The 18,104-nt window shown below is 40.9% G+C and overlaps 1 protein-coding gene across 1 annotated transcript in view; it reads right to left on the bottom strand.

Annotated features, from left to right (window-relative positions):
- Positions 1–2,231: 2,231 nt before the first annotated feature.
- Positions 2,232–18,104, bottom strand: part of MED10 (mediator complex subunit 10) — a 49,089-nt gene continuing 33,216 nt past the window's right edge. Inside the window, exon 4 of the mRNA XM_036410154.2 lies at positions 2,232–2,300. Coding sequence (XP_036266047.1) covers positions 2,247–2,300 — 54 coding nt within the window. The 3' untranslated portion in view covers positions 2,232–2,246. The remainder of the gene's footprint in view (positions 2,301–18,104) is intronic.

The raw sequence follows: 18,104 nt of genomic DNA, 5'->3' as shown, positions 1-18,104 counted from the left end.
CAGATCCTTAAACCCTGTGCTTTAAACAAAGATTTTTGGCCAGAGCAACCTTCTGACAGAGGGACCCTTATCAGCCTTTCCCACTGCCTAACCCTTTGCATACTACTTCCAAAAATACTGAGCTGCTGTGCAGTTAAAAATACGGAGACATTTTTATAGAGAAACAGAGAGGTGAATGGACAGTTCCATTTGAAATAATGAAACCACGAGAACACTTTGCTGATCAGGACTAATGCAATCTCAGTGGCCAGGAGGGGATTATGCTTGATAAAATGGCAGAGGAAAAATGACTTAGTACTGTCCTCTCAGAGCCCCCAGCAATCACTATGATGGGCTCACCCAGACCTCCATGACCTGGGCAGACACTTTCTTAAATTAAAAGGTGACTTTTATGTGGAGAGTCACTTGGCAGCCATGTAGAACTCAGGTCTGGCTCTCTTGAATTATTTTCCCCTTTGGGTTGTGACCCACATATAGAAACTGGTGAAACTTGAGAAAATGCAAGACCAGCACTTTCACGTTTATGTATGGACTTTTCACTGGGAGCTTAAAACCCCATAACCTTGAAAATATTTCCAGGTGCTACATTTTCCTGGCCTCCCCCAGACCCTCAGCTACACATCTCTGTAATCCCAGTAAATGACAGATTTGCCACGGTGAAGTCATAGCTATTGACTTCATTATTGTTCTATATTTACAACCTCGTGATTTATTCCTCCCATATTCATAGAAAGAATAAAGCCATTTCAATATCGCTATAAATTCTCTTGCCTGCATAGAGGGGCCTATAATCTCGTCACTTCCATCTGTTCTTTCTCCCAAGATGCTAACAAAATAATTTTCTGCCTTAAAGAAATAACTTCAGAGGAAATGAAAGCCCTGAGTAAATTCAAAAGCCTATTTAATTATTTTGTATTTTTGCCATAAAGATCTCAAAGTTGCGCTTAGTTGGTTTCAGGGATTGTGAGCAGTTCTTAATTCTAACATCCTAGAAGAGGAGGTGGATGCCTGCTGAGGACCTATGCATCTCCATTCTTCCCCAAGCTCAGGAGCTCATTCTGCACCAGAGTTCCTAAATTCTCCAATGAGGGGCAGTGGCATGTCAGCTACTACAGTGAACTCTGGAAGAACGAAGACTCAAGAGAGAGAAGAACCAATGGAAGCACAGAAAACTGAACCTCTCACCCCTGGAACCCTCCACCCATAGACGAAGGAGATGTTTTGACCAAGAGGATAATCCAAAGAGTGTCCTTTTTTTTCTTCTTCTTCTTTTTAAAAATAGCTTTTTTAATCCTCGCCCCAGGATACATTTCACTGATCTTTTAGAGAGGGAGGGAGAGAGAAAGAGAGAAGCATTCATGTGAAAGAGAAACATCAATTAGTTGCCTCCCATATGCACCCTGACCAGGATACTCAATCTAAGTATGTGTCCTAACCAAGAAACAAACCACAACCATTTGGTATACCAGACACATTCTAAACAACTGAGCCACCCAGACAGGGCTAAATTGTACATATTTTAAGCTTATAATTTGATGTTAGAATATGGAAACACCGTATTATCACCATAATCAAAATAATAAATATATCCATTATCCCATAGTTTATTTTCTTACTGAATTTATTGAGGTGACATTGGTTACCAAAAACATGCAGGATTCAAGTGTACGACTCACACCATCTCACACAGCATCATGCACCCACCATGAAAAGCAGTCTCTTTCCTTCCCCATTTATCCCCCCCCCCCTTTGCCCACTTCCACCTGCCCAACCCCCTATCCCTGTATCACCAAACTGTTGTCTGTGTCTATGTGTACTCTCATACTTCACCCTCAATTCCTCAGCCAAGGGCACACAAATATCCAGATGCAGGAGTAAGAAGGCAGTTCTTGGTAACTGTGCCTCAGTAGAAATCTAATGGTTCTTCCAGAGACCAGCATGTGTTTGTGTCTTACTTAAAGTTGTTCCCATTTCTTATTTTTCTGTAACACTCTTATACTTCCTTTTCTACCTAACACATTGCCTGCATTCGCTTTTAGTTCCACCCAGCCAGGTGAGCATCATCCCATACACCAAAAAGGTTGTGGTTCAATTTTTGCTCAGGGCACATACCTAGGCTGCAGGTTCCTTATCCAGTCAAGGTACATACAAGAGACAATTGATCCATGTTTCTTTCTCCCATATCTCTCCCCCCGCCCTCTTTTTCTCTCCCTCTCTCATTGCAGTGATGGAAGGGGGTGTTCTCTTTATTTAGGATGTTCCTTTTTTAGCCAAACCAGAGATGACAACTTCCTCAGCTCCTATGGAGTCCCAATAGACAAAAATAAAATATTCTAAATATAGTGCATGTCTTCCTTACAGATGGTAGTGTTCATCCAGGATGGAATTGATCAGGATGGATAAGAGCAGTACAAAAATAGACATACAGAAAGCCAAGAGCAATAATGGGAGACCAATATACAACTGCCACTCCACTCCATTCATGCAAGAGACAGCAGTGCACTCCAGGTGACAGGACAGTCTGTGTAGCCTGCACAGTTGCACTGGGTGCCCCACTCCTCCTGAAAGGTGACTATTGCAGGGTGACTCAATTATTTATAAACATTTCAAGGATAATTCGCATTTCCCTTTCACTTCATCGCACAGAAAGACAGGCAAGTGCACACATCTGTCTCTTTAATGTAGAGAGGTAGCTCACACCTGGGGAAAGAAACACACCCCAAGGAAGACCACCCTCACCCTGATTATTGATAGCTGGTGGTTGCCAAGTTTTCTGTCTTCAGAATAGATCAATTTCAGTTGACTCATGAGCATGCCTTTTCTGACAGAGCTGTTTTTATTAATACATCTTTAAAGCATCCCAAGTGGGATAGAGAGCATTACACCATCAAGTACCTTACTAAAATTAAGCCTTTGGCAGGAGAAAATGTCCCATTATTGGCCTGAACACGTACAATTTACAATAGTGTTTCTTCAGTGGCCAGAAGTTTCTCCCATTTTTTTTCCTATCTCCCTTCCTCTATTTTCTTATAAATATAATAAAGTGTTTTTACAACTTTTCTATTGCTTGGCTGGGGGGGAAACTTGGCTCATTTACTAAGTTGATTTCTCCCAAGGTTGTACAATTTCTTTTTGTTTATGAACAATTTTTGTCCACAAGGATGGCAGCAAATATTGGTTACAATGTAATCAGATGGATAGAGCCAGGGGTAGAAAAATAAATCCTTTGAATTATCATCACAGTTTCCTCATAGGCCTTGTGATTGGAAGCAATTTGTGAGTGTGTCATGGCTAAAGGTCAAACTAATCTGTAGTAAAGAAAAAGAAATAGAAAATTCAGAAACTGCATCTCTGCATTACTGTTGCCTCCCCAATTGAATTGTGAAAATAAATGACTTCTCCCCAAGTACACAGAGTCCTCCCTTGTTGAATGAATGTTGACTGATTTTTACTACATATGCTGTATTAGTCAGCTCATAACAAATACCACAGACTGGGTGACAAAAAGAACAGACATTTAGTTCTCAAAAATCTAAAAACTGGGAAGACCAAGGTCAGGGCCCTCTCCTTGGCTTGTACACAGCTGCCTCCCCATGTCCTCACATAGCCTTTCCATGGTGTATGCCTATGGAGAGAAACACTATGCTTTCTTTTCTCTTCTCATAAGGCCACTAATCCCACAGATTAGGACCCTACCCTATGACTTCATTTAAACGTAATTACCTCCTAAAAGTTTTATTGCCAAATATATTGACTGAGAGGTTAGAGCTTCAACCTAAAAATTTTGGGGGACACAATTCAGTTCATAGCATATGGCCACTCTGTAAAATAATGCCCAGAACTTTGAGGTCAATAGCTTAAAAATTGTATATAATATATAGACTAAGTAGCCAGATTATTATGATCTCTGAATGCATAATAATCTAGCCACTCAGTGATTATTATATAATAAAAGGCTAATATGTAAACTGTCCCCTCAACCAAGAGTTCTACTAGCAGGCAGGCGGGTTAACTGTCCATGTCCCCTTCCTCTGGCCAAGCTGGCCGGATCTCACCCCATGCACGAATTCGTGCACCAGGCCCCTAATATATATTAATGCATTCTTACCTGGTTCTAATGTGTTCAGAGATCATAAAAACCTGGCCACTCAGTGAATATTACATATATATTATATGTATATAATAATATGTATCATTTATTATGTATAATATATATTACATATATATTATTTATATAATTATATATACTTATAATTTATATTTATATATATTGTACATACACATGTGCAGATGATATAGATATAAATGGCATAGATATAGATAGTATAGCCATATAGATATATAAATACAGAGAACATAGTTATAGATATAAAGAATATAGATTTTTAAATATAGATATATGACAAGAAGGTAAAAAACATACAAAACCATGGGGATTTCATGAAAGATGAGTTGGGTATATAATATATAGGGTGGCATCATTATAGGCAAACAAAAGAAGGCATTGAGCCTTCTAAATGGCTTTTAGGAATCAATAGGATTTCAAGAGGCAGGACTGAGGTGGGGTGGAGGTGACATCCAGGTGCTGCTCAAGGTACCCAGGTAGATGAATACATACCCAGGTGTGAGAGGAAGTGTAGAGTCACTGTGAGGGAAGTCCTGAGATCAGGTGGGTGGGAGCATTAGTACTCTTGAGTTTAAAGCTAAGGATTTGAGGAACAACCATTTCAATGTAGATAATTATCACAATCCTGGGGGAGGGGGAGTATATGTAATCAAAAGGGTGCTTTGAGGTCATTGGTCTCCCAGAAGACAGGAGAATGGACTGGAAGTGGGCACCCCAGAACTACTCTAGCAACCAGCTAAGAGGGGAGGTGGGCAAAAGCAAGGGTGACATAGGCAAACACTTTCGTTGATATAGCTTTATGTTTGAGCTCAGAACTTACATTTCACACCAAGGTGGTGTCTGATTCATAATAAAAGTATGTTTTTCATGCACTGAACTGCTGATCCAGTTCAAAATCTTTCTGAAACTGATCACGTGAGGTTAGAAGAACAAACAGAAATATAGTTTAAGTATATGAAGTTTTTCTTTGTGCTGAAAATCAGAGGTAATTAAATATTTAGTTGTAGCCAATCCATGATATGGATTTTTGGACCATATAAATGAAAATTTATGAATCTATACAAAATCAAAATGAATGACTGTGCAGGGAATGCTAAGTATAGTTACTAATGTACTATGTTATCCTAATGTTTTCCCATCAAAAGTGAGAGTGAAAAGAGTTTGTTTGTTTTTTTAAATATATTTTATTGATTTTTTTTTTTACAGAGAGAAAAAGAGAGGGATAGAGAGTTAGAAACATCAATAAGAGAGAATCATCAATCAACTGCCTCATGCACAACCCATACTGGGGATGTGCCCTCAACCAAGGTATATGTCCTTGACCAGAATCGAACCTGGGACCTTTTAGTACTCAGGCCGACGCTCTATCCACTGAGCCAAACCCGTTACAGCTAAAAAGAGTTTTTATTTATGTAATCACAATGTTTATAAAAGGCATGTTTTAATCTTCTTAAGTGTAGTAGGTAGGTAGATAGGCATGAGCAGAGGAGGGACGATAGGCCAGGTGCAGAGGGTCACTAGGGTGGATACCCCAGGTGCCTATCCACATGCAAAACTACAAGCCCTTGCATGACCACTCCCATAAGCATTAACCCCAGCAGGTGACATCTATCAATAGGTCTCAGCTGTGTTTCAGCTCCAGGCCCAGAAAAAAAAAATCAGGCAGAGAGACACCATGGCTGGCATCAGGACCAGCTTCCATGATGCCTGGTGCCAGCCAGTCAGTGGAGACCATGACACTGAGGGGACACAATTGGAAAGTTGATGACTATTCTATTGAGATTTTCCCCTGAGACCTCCAGATAAAAGCCCTAAGACATGTTCTTCCTCTCTTTTTCTGAAGGACATCCACGATTTCCCTCCCTCTTTTAACTCTCAAGGTGCTTATCTACCTCTCTCCTAAGCTCCAAGGACCCTTCTGTATCTCGTTTCCTGAGCCCATTTCTTTTACAGCTCACTGCTTCTACCTCTGTGACTTTCTCAATGAACTTTCTCTTGTAATTTGAATCTTGGCTCTGAATTCTTTCTTAGCCAGAACAAGTACCGAGGTTGCTGAATGGAAGACACACCTGATACTATTTTACTGCCAACATTAAATATTTCACAATTCACCCAATAGAAATGAAAAATAGAAGTGCTTTCTCAGGACTTTTGGAATACTAGTGTATCAAAAGCTATTATTCAGATGTGATTTCTACTGAAATTTTAGAAACACACAGGCTGATTAAGAATGAGAGACCCCTATAATAATGGCAGCTCGATTGTTCATCCTGCCACATGCAGAGTAAATGAAGCAGACCACTATTATTAGGTTTTGTTTCACAATAAGGAGAGAATAGTTGGTGGAAGGGAAATTGATTTTTGCTAAGTTGAAAACAAAACCAATTTTGTCAGATAAGGCATGTGCTCATTAAAGTGTTTACAGAGCTGGTACAAATGATTTAAAGAGGGAAACACTGAACTCCAGAAGTAAAAAATAAATAAATAGAAAGCACAGCGATGCCTAGCCTTGTTAATGCATTCCTGGGAAAGTGAAACATCATTCCATTTCTGTCATGGATGGAAAATGCTACAGATGAGGAAAAATCTACCAGATCATCACTAGTAACAATGATGGGGACCAGTGATGTCATTTGAGGCTGCCCTCTAGATATATCTCAGGTAATATTGAATAGAGACTTCCCTTGGAGCATGGTGAGCAATTGGAAAGAGGGGGGGGAAAGCTGTGTGAACCACTTCTTTTTTAAATTGAACATAAAATAAGCTTTATGGAGGCATCCAATGAAGGTAGAAATATCTTCCCTCAAAATCAGAATACCTAATCCAATCAGTGGCACACTATCAAAGAAAAAGTTAAAATGGGTTTCTAATTATAGAAAGTAAGCATCTGAGCACATGTGAGAAGTCCCAATATACAGTCAACTTTCTTCAGGAGAAGCCCTGTCCCCTGGGTTCACCTGACTGACACCAGGTGTCCTCCCAGATCCCTCACTCAACCTTGGCCAGGACTGAGCAAGAAGCACCGACAGCTGCCTCCTAGGAGGACTTCAACTCTTCCTATGAAACCCACTTGTTCTCCTCTGCAATTCCTGTCTCGCCAGCTCTCTGGCTCAGTAGGGAGCCCATTAGTGTGCTATCATTCCTCAGGAATATTTCCAAACAGCACTGCAAGGGAGAACTTTAAATCACTAGGATATCATCCTGGGAGAGGAAATTTGTCAATGATTAACCGCACACACACACACTCACACACACAATATTCAATGGAGAGTATTGTTTCATTATTCACACTTACTATGATTCCCAATCCTCAGGACAGTTTCACATTTTCTGAGAAAAAAATCCTACCCACTTATAGTAAACTCTTTCACGGCCCACATGGAAAGAGTTCCAATTCAGTGTTCGGGTTCTGGAGAAGGGCCACACACAAATGAAGAGATTTAAGACTTGAAGAAATCCAACTTGGCGATATGGGAGGCCAGGCGGTAGTCCAGCTCTAGTGGGAGAACTAGACCTGCTCTGGCCCTGCCATCCCCTTTTATTAAGGCTTTGAGGAAAACATCTCAGGCAACATAAACAGAAATTTACATGTAGCCCTCAGGCAGAAAATAACAGAAACTTGCATGGGACAAACAAGGGGGAGGCTGCTTCAGCTAACAATGTCTCAACTAAAGGGTGAGTGGTTAGAGCAATTAAGGTTGTTAACCAGCCTTCCTGGCTTCCTGATAACATCTCTTTTAGTGAAACTGATTTGTTTTCCAGCACCCACTGACCCCTGTGAGAATTTTAAGTAAGAGAGCAAAGGGACTGAAATCACTCTGAGGAGTAGAGGCTCCCAAGCAGGGGATTGCTGGATCTGACTCAGCAGATGTGAGCAGATGTGAGAAGGAATACAGCACGCCAACCAGAAGGGAGGTGGGACAGATGGCTAAGGGAGAGAGACCCAGAGAGATGCCTGTCCCACCAATGAAGGCCCTGGCAGGTTGTTTGGCCTTCCACCCCAGTGGTGAGAGGATCCTTAGAGTAAAATGGGTGCTAAGCCTGGCACTATTAAACCACTCAGCTCAACCAGCTTCAGATCCCACCATTGTGGACAGACTTGCTGATCTCACCAAGTCAAACCACCCATGTACTGGGCCAGCTGGGCCATCAGTTTTCATGGTGAATTGAACAAATCAGCCTGCTGGTTTTATACATCAGTCCTACTAGCTTGGCTGTGAGTCTACCTTTAAAAAAATGGGACCACTCTTAGTGTGGCTGACCAAACCACCTGACTGATCCTGTGAGGTTTCTTGGGAGGGTGGCTAAGAGAAAGGCCAGTCAACCATACCCCCACATGGCTGCAGGGACAAGACCAGGGTGATTTCTCCTTGAGATATCTACCATAATTCTGCTCTCAGGCTTCAGACAAGAAGATATATAATAAACAGAACCTCCTCCTCCCTACTGAGCTCCTCCCCACCAATTGAAATACCCCCAACCATAATTGTACCAGAAAGCTCAAGACTCTGGAGACGCCATTCTGAGGGTGTATTCAAAGACTTAGGAGATGTCTCAAAAGTTGAACTACCTACCTCAACCTAAACCTGCAGGAACAGTCTTCTATCAAATGGCCAAATCACAGCCTTGCAGCATCCCAATAAGAGACAGGTCTGAGATTATCATGTATAAAAATCATTGCATTCTTCAGAAGATACCAGCCCAAGAGTATTCATTTGGGAGATTTAGACACTTTAGTACTTGAGATTGGTGTAGAGACCTGAGATTAGAGAAAATTGGGCAGGGGGGGGGGGGGGGTTTAAAAATTATATTCTGATTTAATAAAGCACACCACATGTCAATAAGAATATGGAGTATAAATTTTTGCAAGCTCTAAAAAAAGACAACTTAGTAATATCAATTAAAATCATGTGCCTTTTGACCAACTCATTCTACCTCTAAGAATTTTTTGGAAATGTTTTCAAGGTTTACAGAAATAGATCACTTTAGCAATATTTTTAATAAGGAAAAATACAAACTGAAAACCACAAAAATATGCAATAATTAAATACGTTTTGCCACATCTGTACAATGAAACATTATATAGCTTTTGAAAAGGGTAAGAAATGTCCTATGTACTGGTATAAAAAGCTATTCCAGGAATATTAAGTGACCAAGTGCAAGTTTCACAAACTGTGTGTATATATTACATGTGTGCTTGTACAAGTGTGCAATGTTCTGGTTTGAGGTACTATCTAAAGGGGTTGTTTCTGAGAGATGTCACTGCAAGGCACTCTGTGCAGATCATCAGCATAACCCCGCTTCACCTGCGTGCATCAAGGACTCCCTGAATTAATTGAAGCATGTAAAACAATGTCTGGCACACAGTAGGCATGATATGAGTGCTTGCAATTTTCAATTATTACTATTAGAAAACATTTTACTATGAGTTTGAACTGCTATTATGACAAAAATTAATATAGGAATCAACCACATTTGAGCAATCTTAGTAGAGCCTGTGGCCCTTCTCTTCCTGCATAATGTATCTCTGCCAAGAGACTGCAGCTGGCACACCCGTTAGCATGAGGTTTCAACCTGGAAGCATAGATACTCTGCCACTGGGATGAGATTACAACAGAATAGCCCTTCTGGCTGCAAAAGCTTTCTCTTCCCCTCTTGCTCTTCTGCCTCCTGGCAACAATCTAATTCATCACCTATGGTCCAGAGGGCTTGTTTCAGGTCACTCTGGATCTGAAAGGGAGGCAGCTGCAGCAGCTGTGGTGGGCCAGCAGCCTCTCTCCTCTCTGCCATGGCCAGAGTCCCCACGTGAGGGTTTTACAATCTCAATTACCTTAGTATTCTTTTAAAAAATAAAAATACCGAGACTCCAGTTAGGAATATAATTTTTTTTAACTAGAAAAATGACGTTGTGAGCACTATTTACATCAAATCCTGAAATACAAGAGCCCTCTGGTCCCCCTGAGAAAGACATGAGATTTGGGGATGGCTCTCCAAAAGGAAGTACCCCTTTGCCTGATGTGTGATCACCATAGAGAAATCACAAACCCAGACTTGGGTTTAAGCTAAAAACTCCAAACTGAGACAGCTACAGACTCAGAGGTGGTGGGCAAGGGTTAGGGGTAATTTCACAAACTTTCAAGATGAGATCCAAAAAGGCAAGCAGAAGCTGCCCCTAGCCCACAGGCCTCAGGCCAGCCAAGCCCAGTGCCAATGGGCTCCCCTCCCTCCCCCCATCACGCTTCCAGTGGCCCCACAGATCAGCCCTGATCGCCAGCCAGGCTTAGGGACCCTACCCATGCACGAATTTCATTCATTGGGCCTGTAGTAATGATAATAATAACAGGCATTCTAAATATGAAAGCACATCATAGCTTTTAGAGGGCTTTTGAATGCATTAGCTACTTCCTTTCCTGTCTCCAATGATCCTGAAAATACACAGACAATCAGATCTTTAAAAGTGCATGTGATTTTAAATCAAGATTTAAGGGTGCAGGATAAAGGAAACTTTATCAGCACATTAAAGGATATTTATACAATCCACTCACTGGATTATTTCAGGAGGGGTAGGCACCATCCTTGTGGCAAGGGCCCTGAGTGCAAGGATGGTGATCTGGCTTCCCACTCCTGCTGTCCACAATGGTCATGGTAAACAAATGGGTGCTCAGTAAACAAATGGGTAGCAATCGCAATGTGAGACTCTATAGCACATGTGTCAAACACAAGGCCCGCGGGCCAAATCCGTCCCGCCAGGCCTTGCAATGTGGCCCGCACCGCGCTGTCATCACTGCACTCCGCTGCGTTTCCACCACAATGACAGTTTATGACTGTTCAGTAAACCATTCGGCCCGCGATTTAGGCTGGATTTTAGATTTTGGCCCCTTCTCTGATTGAGTTCGACACCCCTACTCTATAGGTTCAGGATGCCAGAAAGAGAATGACCTTCTAAGGCTGTGTCACAATCTTATTTATTTTCTTTCTCACTGGAATTTTAATCAGTCTGAGAATCAGTTAATGACTCTTTCATATCCATTTGATTAAAACACAAAGTCACTGAGGCAGCAGTAAATTGGATTTTTTTTCCCTTGGCCCTTAATGACTGTAGTAATGAAATCTATGACTTCCAACCTCTGCTAGTGAAGAACCAACATGTGCGGTATGAGAGCCAGGAAGGCTCATTTGTCTCCTGGTTGATTTCCCTTCCCAAAGAAGGCCCCCCCCAGGAGTCCTGCATCAATGGAATGGGGCACCTGTGCTAGTGCAGCTGAAGATTGAATGTCAAGTGCAATACAACTTCATTTCTCTAAAGCAGCTGCAGCTTTTATTACTTAAATGAAATCATATCTCACATACTAATTTAATAAACTCATTAAGCTTACACAAAGTCCTTCTTGGAAAGGATGCATTACTATCCCACTGGCCAGTGCACTGAACAATTTCCAACTACAACCCAAGGGAGAAAGAGTAGTCAAGATTAAAAACAAGCCGAAGCTACGCCAGTTCACATTCTGATTAAACTTTACAGAGTCAGATTACCACAAAATCAGGTCATAAAATGAAATAGCTAGGTGAGCATCCAAACCCTTACCATTCAAATATATAAAGAAAGTGACTCCCTAGTGTCCTTGGTTAGGCCTTTATAATGATCCCCTCTTGTCCCCTTTTGTATCTCATTGACTCAGGTCCCAAGATTGCCAACCCTAGGCAAAGACTCTCTTTTCAGAGCTCAGTACTAGTTCTACCAGTGGGGTGGTCTAGAGTAGCTGCTTTCAAGGGAGCAGAACTACTTGTGGCCCACCATTCACTCACCATTTTTCTTTCAAGAATCAAAGAAACCAGGAACAAACTGTTGAAGTAGACTACTTCTTAGAAGCATTAAAGGCCTTATTATTTTTTTATAATAGGATAAAGTGAGCCTATACACTTGATTTTATAGTTATTCATTCAATAAAAAATATATATTGTTTTCTTCTATGTATCTGGAAATATAGCCATTATCAAAATAGGAACTGGAAATATAGCCATTATCAAAATAGACAAAAACTATGTCCTCGCAGAGATTTTCATTGTATTATAAAACTACGCCCTATAATCTTAAAAATAACCCAGTAGTTTTACTGCACTTATGTAGTAAGTTGATCCTTGGAATAAATAATATACAACATCCTCTCAATCCCTGCAACTTCAGTACCACTGAGGTGGACAGCTCTCCTCACACTTGTGTTTCCAGGCCACGCAGGGTCAATTGTCTCTCCACATCTCAAAGCTGCACAATGCTGCTGAACTATTCGCAGACTTAATCTGGAAGTGGGGAAAGCAAGGCACCAGGACAGGTCTTGGGAGATGGGAATCCATGGATAAATGCCCTAGCATCAACATCCTCCTGTGAGACAACTCTGAAGCATGGTTCCTCAGGTCTCCAGGGGATTAAGGTCTAGCCACACAGTAAGGGAATCCTTACTGATGTTTCTCTTTTTCCTGAAACACATTCTCACTCCTCACTTCTGTTTCCCTGAAATGGTCCCCTTTATTAGTTCTTCAAAGAAACTGAACCAACAAGATGCATAGGTATAGATATAGGTATGCATAGAAATAGATATAGACATATCCATTGATTCCATTGTAAGAAGATAATATGAGAGAAACAAAGATAGAGATGGATGAATAGATAGATGATAGATAGATACATAGATAGATACATAGATAAAAGATAGATAGATAGATAGATAGATAGATAGATAGATACCATATTTTCTGGTGGATAAGACCACTTTTGAAATGAAAAAAAGTCAACCGAAAATCGGGAGTCATCTTATACTCCGAGTATGTCCCAAAAAACATCTCGATATGCTGCTAAACGAATTTTCCAACTCGATCCCGCACCAATCACGGCAAGGCTGCTCGGACCGCCTCTCTAACTCAGCCAATCCAAACAGGCTTTTTATGCATGCAAATTATACATGTTCTGTACCTGAAGCTACACTGTGTTCTAGTAAAAAGCCTGCTCAGATTGGCCAGAGTCAGAGATGCGGTCTATTGTAACCTTTGAACCTTTGCTTGTTGTGATTGGCTCACCATGGTACATACAGTTGCAGCACAGGAACGTTCTGTGTAGCCAAAGCTGCTGTATCAGGACACATACAGTGAGTTAAAAGGTACCGTAATAGAACATTCTGTGTGTAGCTGAAGCTACAGTACTGCATAACCCCGGCCTAAAAGATAAGTGGGTGTACAACAAATGGCTGGTAGAAAAGAACCCATCATGGCTCCAGCAAGAAGAAGGAAATTTGAAGCCAGTTTCAAACTGAAAGTTGTAAACTTTACCAAGGAACACAATAACTGTGCTGCGGCAAGACAATATGGAGTAACAGAAAAGATGGTCCAAGACTGGAAAGCAAATGAAGATGCATTAAAGAGTATGCCAAGGAGTAAGTGTGCATTAAGAAGAGGCACCCCTTATTGGCCAGAACTCGAAAAGCATGTAGCAGACATGGTTCTTGAGCATCATCAAAATGGTTATGTAGTGACACGAAACAAAATATGTATGTTTGCACTTCAGTGGGCCAAATCTAACCCAGATAACAGCAAAGGATTTAAGGCCACTGTATCCTGGAGTACTAGGTTCTTGGAAAGGCACAATCTGGTACTGAGGCAAAAGACCAAAATTGCACAAAAATTACCTGCAGATCTTGACGGCAAAGTAAGTCTTTTCCATCAATATGTAATACAACTTAATGGCTATGCATTAAGTCAGATCGGAAATATGGATGAAACTCCTATGAATTTCGATATGGTTGGAAATAAAATTGTTAATCCAAAGGTGCAAAAACAGTGTTAATTAAAACAACAGGACATGAGAAGCCCAGTTTTACAGTGGTACTAGCATGTACAGCTGATGGTGCCAAACTAAGACCAATGATTATTTTTTTAAAAAAACAATGCCGAAAATCAAGTTCCCTGTTGGAGTTTTTGTACATGTGAATGAAAAAGGATGGGTGGATGAAGAAGGGGTAAAGCTATGGCTTGATAATGTATGGAGTAGGCGACCAGGTGGACTTCGTCAAGAACGTAGCTTACTGGTGTGGGATATGTTCAGGGCTCATTTAACTGCCAGCACAAAGAACAGGCTGGCAAGAATAAACACAGATGCGGCTGTTATTCCTGGAGGATTGACATCATTGGTATAGCCACTGGATGTGTGCCTAAACAAGCCATTTAAAGATCGCATTAGAGAAGAGTGGAATGAGTGGATGGTTAGCGGCGAAAAGTTATTCACAAAAGGAGGAAACATGTGTGCGCCACAATTGGATGTTTTGTGTAACTTTGTCATAAAAGCCTGGAATGATATTACTGAAGAAACAGTAATCAGGTCTTTCAAGAAGTGTGGCATATCAAATTCTTTGAACGGTATGGAGGATGACTTCTTGTGGCAAGATGAAGGGGAAGGCGAAGCTGAAGCCACACCATCTGATTCGGAATTTGATCCATATGATGACTGTCTTACAAATGTACCACAAGAGGTCATTGATGAATTTATGATGTCAGAAGAAGAACATGATGAGGATTTTGAAGGATTTTAAGCTCACAATGCTCCTCTGCCTAGAAAAACCTCTTATCATCCCAGTCAGTCACAAACAAGCATTTTCTGCAAGTTTTTCATGTAATTTTCTTTCCAGATGATGCCATCATTGTTAATGTTCTCTTTTGGATTTCTTTTTTCTCGGTCAAGTTCATGGCATTGCCATTTGTGAAGAGACCTTCCATTTGTCGTATCAATGTACGGTATATTACGGTATGTTCAAAAAATGTCATTCATTAAAAATTTAATTAAAAAAAGAACTGGTGTTGCCTCAAAAGTGCGGGGTAGTCTTATACAGCAAATATAGGCCTAAACCTATGTTTTAACTGTAAAATTAGAGGGTCGTCTTATATGCCAGAAAATACTATAGATAGATAGATAGATAGATAGATAGATAGATAGATAGATAATAAATAATCAGCTTATGCAGTTAGGGATTCTGAGAAGTCCCAGGATCTGTAGTCAACAAGATGGAGACCCAGGAAAGCCAGTGGTGTAAAGGCCTGAGAATAAGGAGAACCTATGATGTAAATTCTAATCCAGGGCAGGAGAAAACCAATGTGCAGGTCAAACAGTCAGGCAGCTGAAGGAAATGTTATTCAATAATTGTGCTCTTCAGGCCTTCAGTTGATTAGATGAGGGCCAGCAACATTGGGGAGGACAACCTGCACATTACTTAATATGCCTATATAATGGTTAATCTCACCCAAAAACACCTCCACAGATACATTTTAAATAATGTTTGATCAAATGTCTTGGCACCCCTTGGTCAACAAAATAGTAGAAAATCATATTTAAACTATAGTGTATGACTTTAAGGGGGAGGGTGGTTCCTAATGAGCTTAAATGGTAATACTACACACTAAGAGTTAACAAAAACCTGGAGGAACTATAATACAAGTTAAATTAATTGTAGTTTATCATTAAAATCAAAAGGAGCAGCCAGTAAAAACACTGGACAGTGAAAGACTGCAGCATCTGCTATAGGAAGTTGGCCATGGTGCCTGGTTCTGTGGGGCAGCCAGGCTTCTTAGAGAGCCTGAATTAATTCCCAAAAAAACTAGGTTAAACATTCAATGTCTCCCCCAATCTGCTGTTTGACTCATATTTAGCCTTTGGAATGAAATTAGCCAAATTCCTATATCTATGCCATTGCAGGATCTCTAAACCTGTGAATGCTCAACAGTCATATAATGCATAGGCTACCATCATATCCAGTCAGCATAGAAGTGCCAGCATAATGCAATAATCATGTCACTTGAATTTATTGTCCTTAGAAGTTGAAGTAAAATCTCCTAAAGTTTTTCATGTGTTAAAATTTTGTCAATATGTTAAAGCATAAATTTACATTTATTATCACAAAACATAATGGTGCCAAAATCACCTTCCTGAGGCCACTAAACCACCTTCACTGCAGTGTCCTTGCTCAGCAGCATCCATGCTGGTCCTATATCTGCTCTAACATTGTCAATGGAAAGAGAGCAAGTACCTTACACCAAAGTGTTCATGGTAGGATGATCACAGAGGCACTCTATTAAACTTAAAATCTGACTACAAAAAATTAATAATGATCACAATTTAACAAGATTCAAATTTATTCTTTTTTTTTTAAATATATTTTATTGATTTTTTTACAGAGAGGAAGAGAGAGGGATAGAGAGTTAGAAACATCAATGAGAGAGAATCATCGATCAGCTGCCTCTTGCACACTCCCTACTGGGGATGTGCCCACAACCAAGATACATGCCCTTGATGGAAATCGAACCTGGGACCTTTCCGTCCACAGGCTAAAGCTCTATCCACTGAGCCAACCCAGTTTCAGCTCAAATTTATTCTTATATCCTAGCAATTTAGCCTATGATGGCAATACTCAGCAGTTGAATTTTTATCATTTGGCATGTTGTCATTTGGTGCATCTTTGATTTAAATGCCAGGTTTTATTAGCCCTTAATCACTTGGCAGGGTAATAATAAGTAGGCCTTAATCACAGGTAAAAATAAAAGTCTATGAATTATTTTCCCTTCATCTATAGCAGCAAAGATATGTCTTGTGTTTTTGGGGGTGAGTGTACAGCTCATGAAGGTGTCTTAAGTCCACTTTTGGGCCATGGACCACATGCTGAGCAGCACTGTTCTCTAGTCCTGCCCAGGTAACAGGGCACACACTTGCCTTTTGTTGAGAGACCATTCTCCATGGGTCTTTCATGTTTCCATCTGCTTTGTGAGCGGATGTACTAACTGACCTTTGTTGTAAGAATGCCCTTTCTTCTCAAGGATGTTTGAATAGAGAATACACATGTGTATATAATATAGAACAGTGGTTCTCAACCAGGCATGATTTTGGCAGGGTCTGGAGACATTTTTGCTTGTCATAATTGGGGTAGGGATGCTAATAGCATTTGATGGTAAAGGCCTGAGATGCTGCCAAATATCTTACAATGCACAGAAACAACCCCAACAGTGACTAATTATTCATCCCAAAATGTTCCTGATGCCTACGTTGATAATCCTCTATACAAATAGTCTCTCCATCCAAAGCAAAGGGCAGGCTTGCTTCCTGCCCATTATGAAAATATTCAGGTCACCTAAGTTCAAGTTACCTCAGGTAAAATACACCTAATGTGACACAGGCATCCATCCAGTCCTATCTGCTTCGTGCCTTGAGAGTTGGGGGCAACTCAAGAACTACTGTGCTGCATTTAATGAACTCTTTTGTCTCTGAGCCAGGAGTGTTGTGTCTTCTACCAGCCTCAAGGAAACTGACAGGCTAACTTGTGAACTTTCCAGCAGGGTAAAAACTCTGACTCTTCACAATCTTGACACCTTTCTAGGGACAACTGTTGCCCTTTGGATCTAATATGTTGATGTTTGAAATCTGAGATGCTTTGAGTTGCTAGAAAGATGATTGTAGAGCAGGCAAGCAGTTTGCAGGGTCTGCAAAAACAAGAGAAGAGCTTTGTGCCAGCATGCCTCCACCCTGCCTAACATACTATTCACCAGAGATGCGGAGAGTGGCAGCTCTCAGGGCCCAGGAGCAGTCCCTGGAGCAGGGAGGGACTGTTATAGCTCAACCCAAGGCTAGTCTACAGCGGGCTGTGGCTGCCAGGTGGGACTGTATTAGGCTGGGAGTCCAAAACAATTCAATAACTCATGTTGTATTACCGATTTCAATTCATTTTTCCAACTGGCATCTGTTCCAATTTGAGCTGGGCAAAGGGAATTGGGCACAGCAAGCTCAGCATCCACATGCCCAGCAGCAGGTCCTAGGGAGGAGTTCACACAGAAAGGAAGGTGAGAGTGAGAAGGAAGAAATGACACTACATCTGCATCAGAAGTTCAGGCACTAAAACTGCCTCTGAGCTAATCAGAGCCCATCTATAATTTCCAGGACAACAGAACCATA

The sequence above is a fragment of the Pipistrellus kuhlii genome, unplaced genomic scaffold (genome assembly GCF_014108245.1).
Source record: "Pipistrellus kuhlii isolate mPipKuh1 unplaced genomic scaffold, mPipKuh1.p scaffold_m20_p_4, whole genome shotgun sequence".
In the NCBI taxonomy this organism is placed as follows: Eukaryota; Metazoa; Chordata; class Mammalia; order Chiroptera; family Vespertilionidae; genus Pipistrellus; species Pipistrellus kuhlii.
The sequence above is the reverse complement of the archived record's forward strand: the minus strand, read 5'-3'. Positions and strand labels throughout refer to the sequence as shown.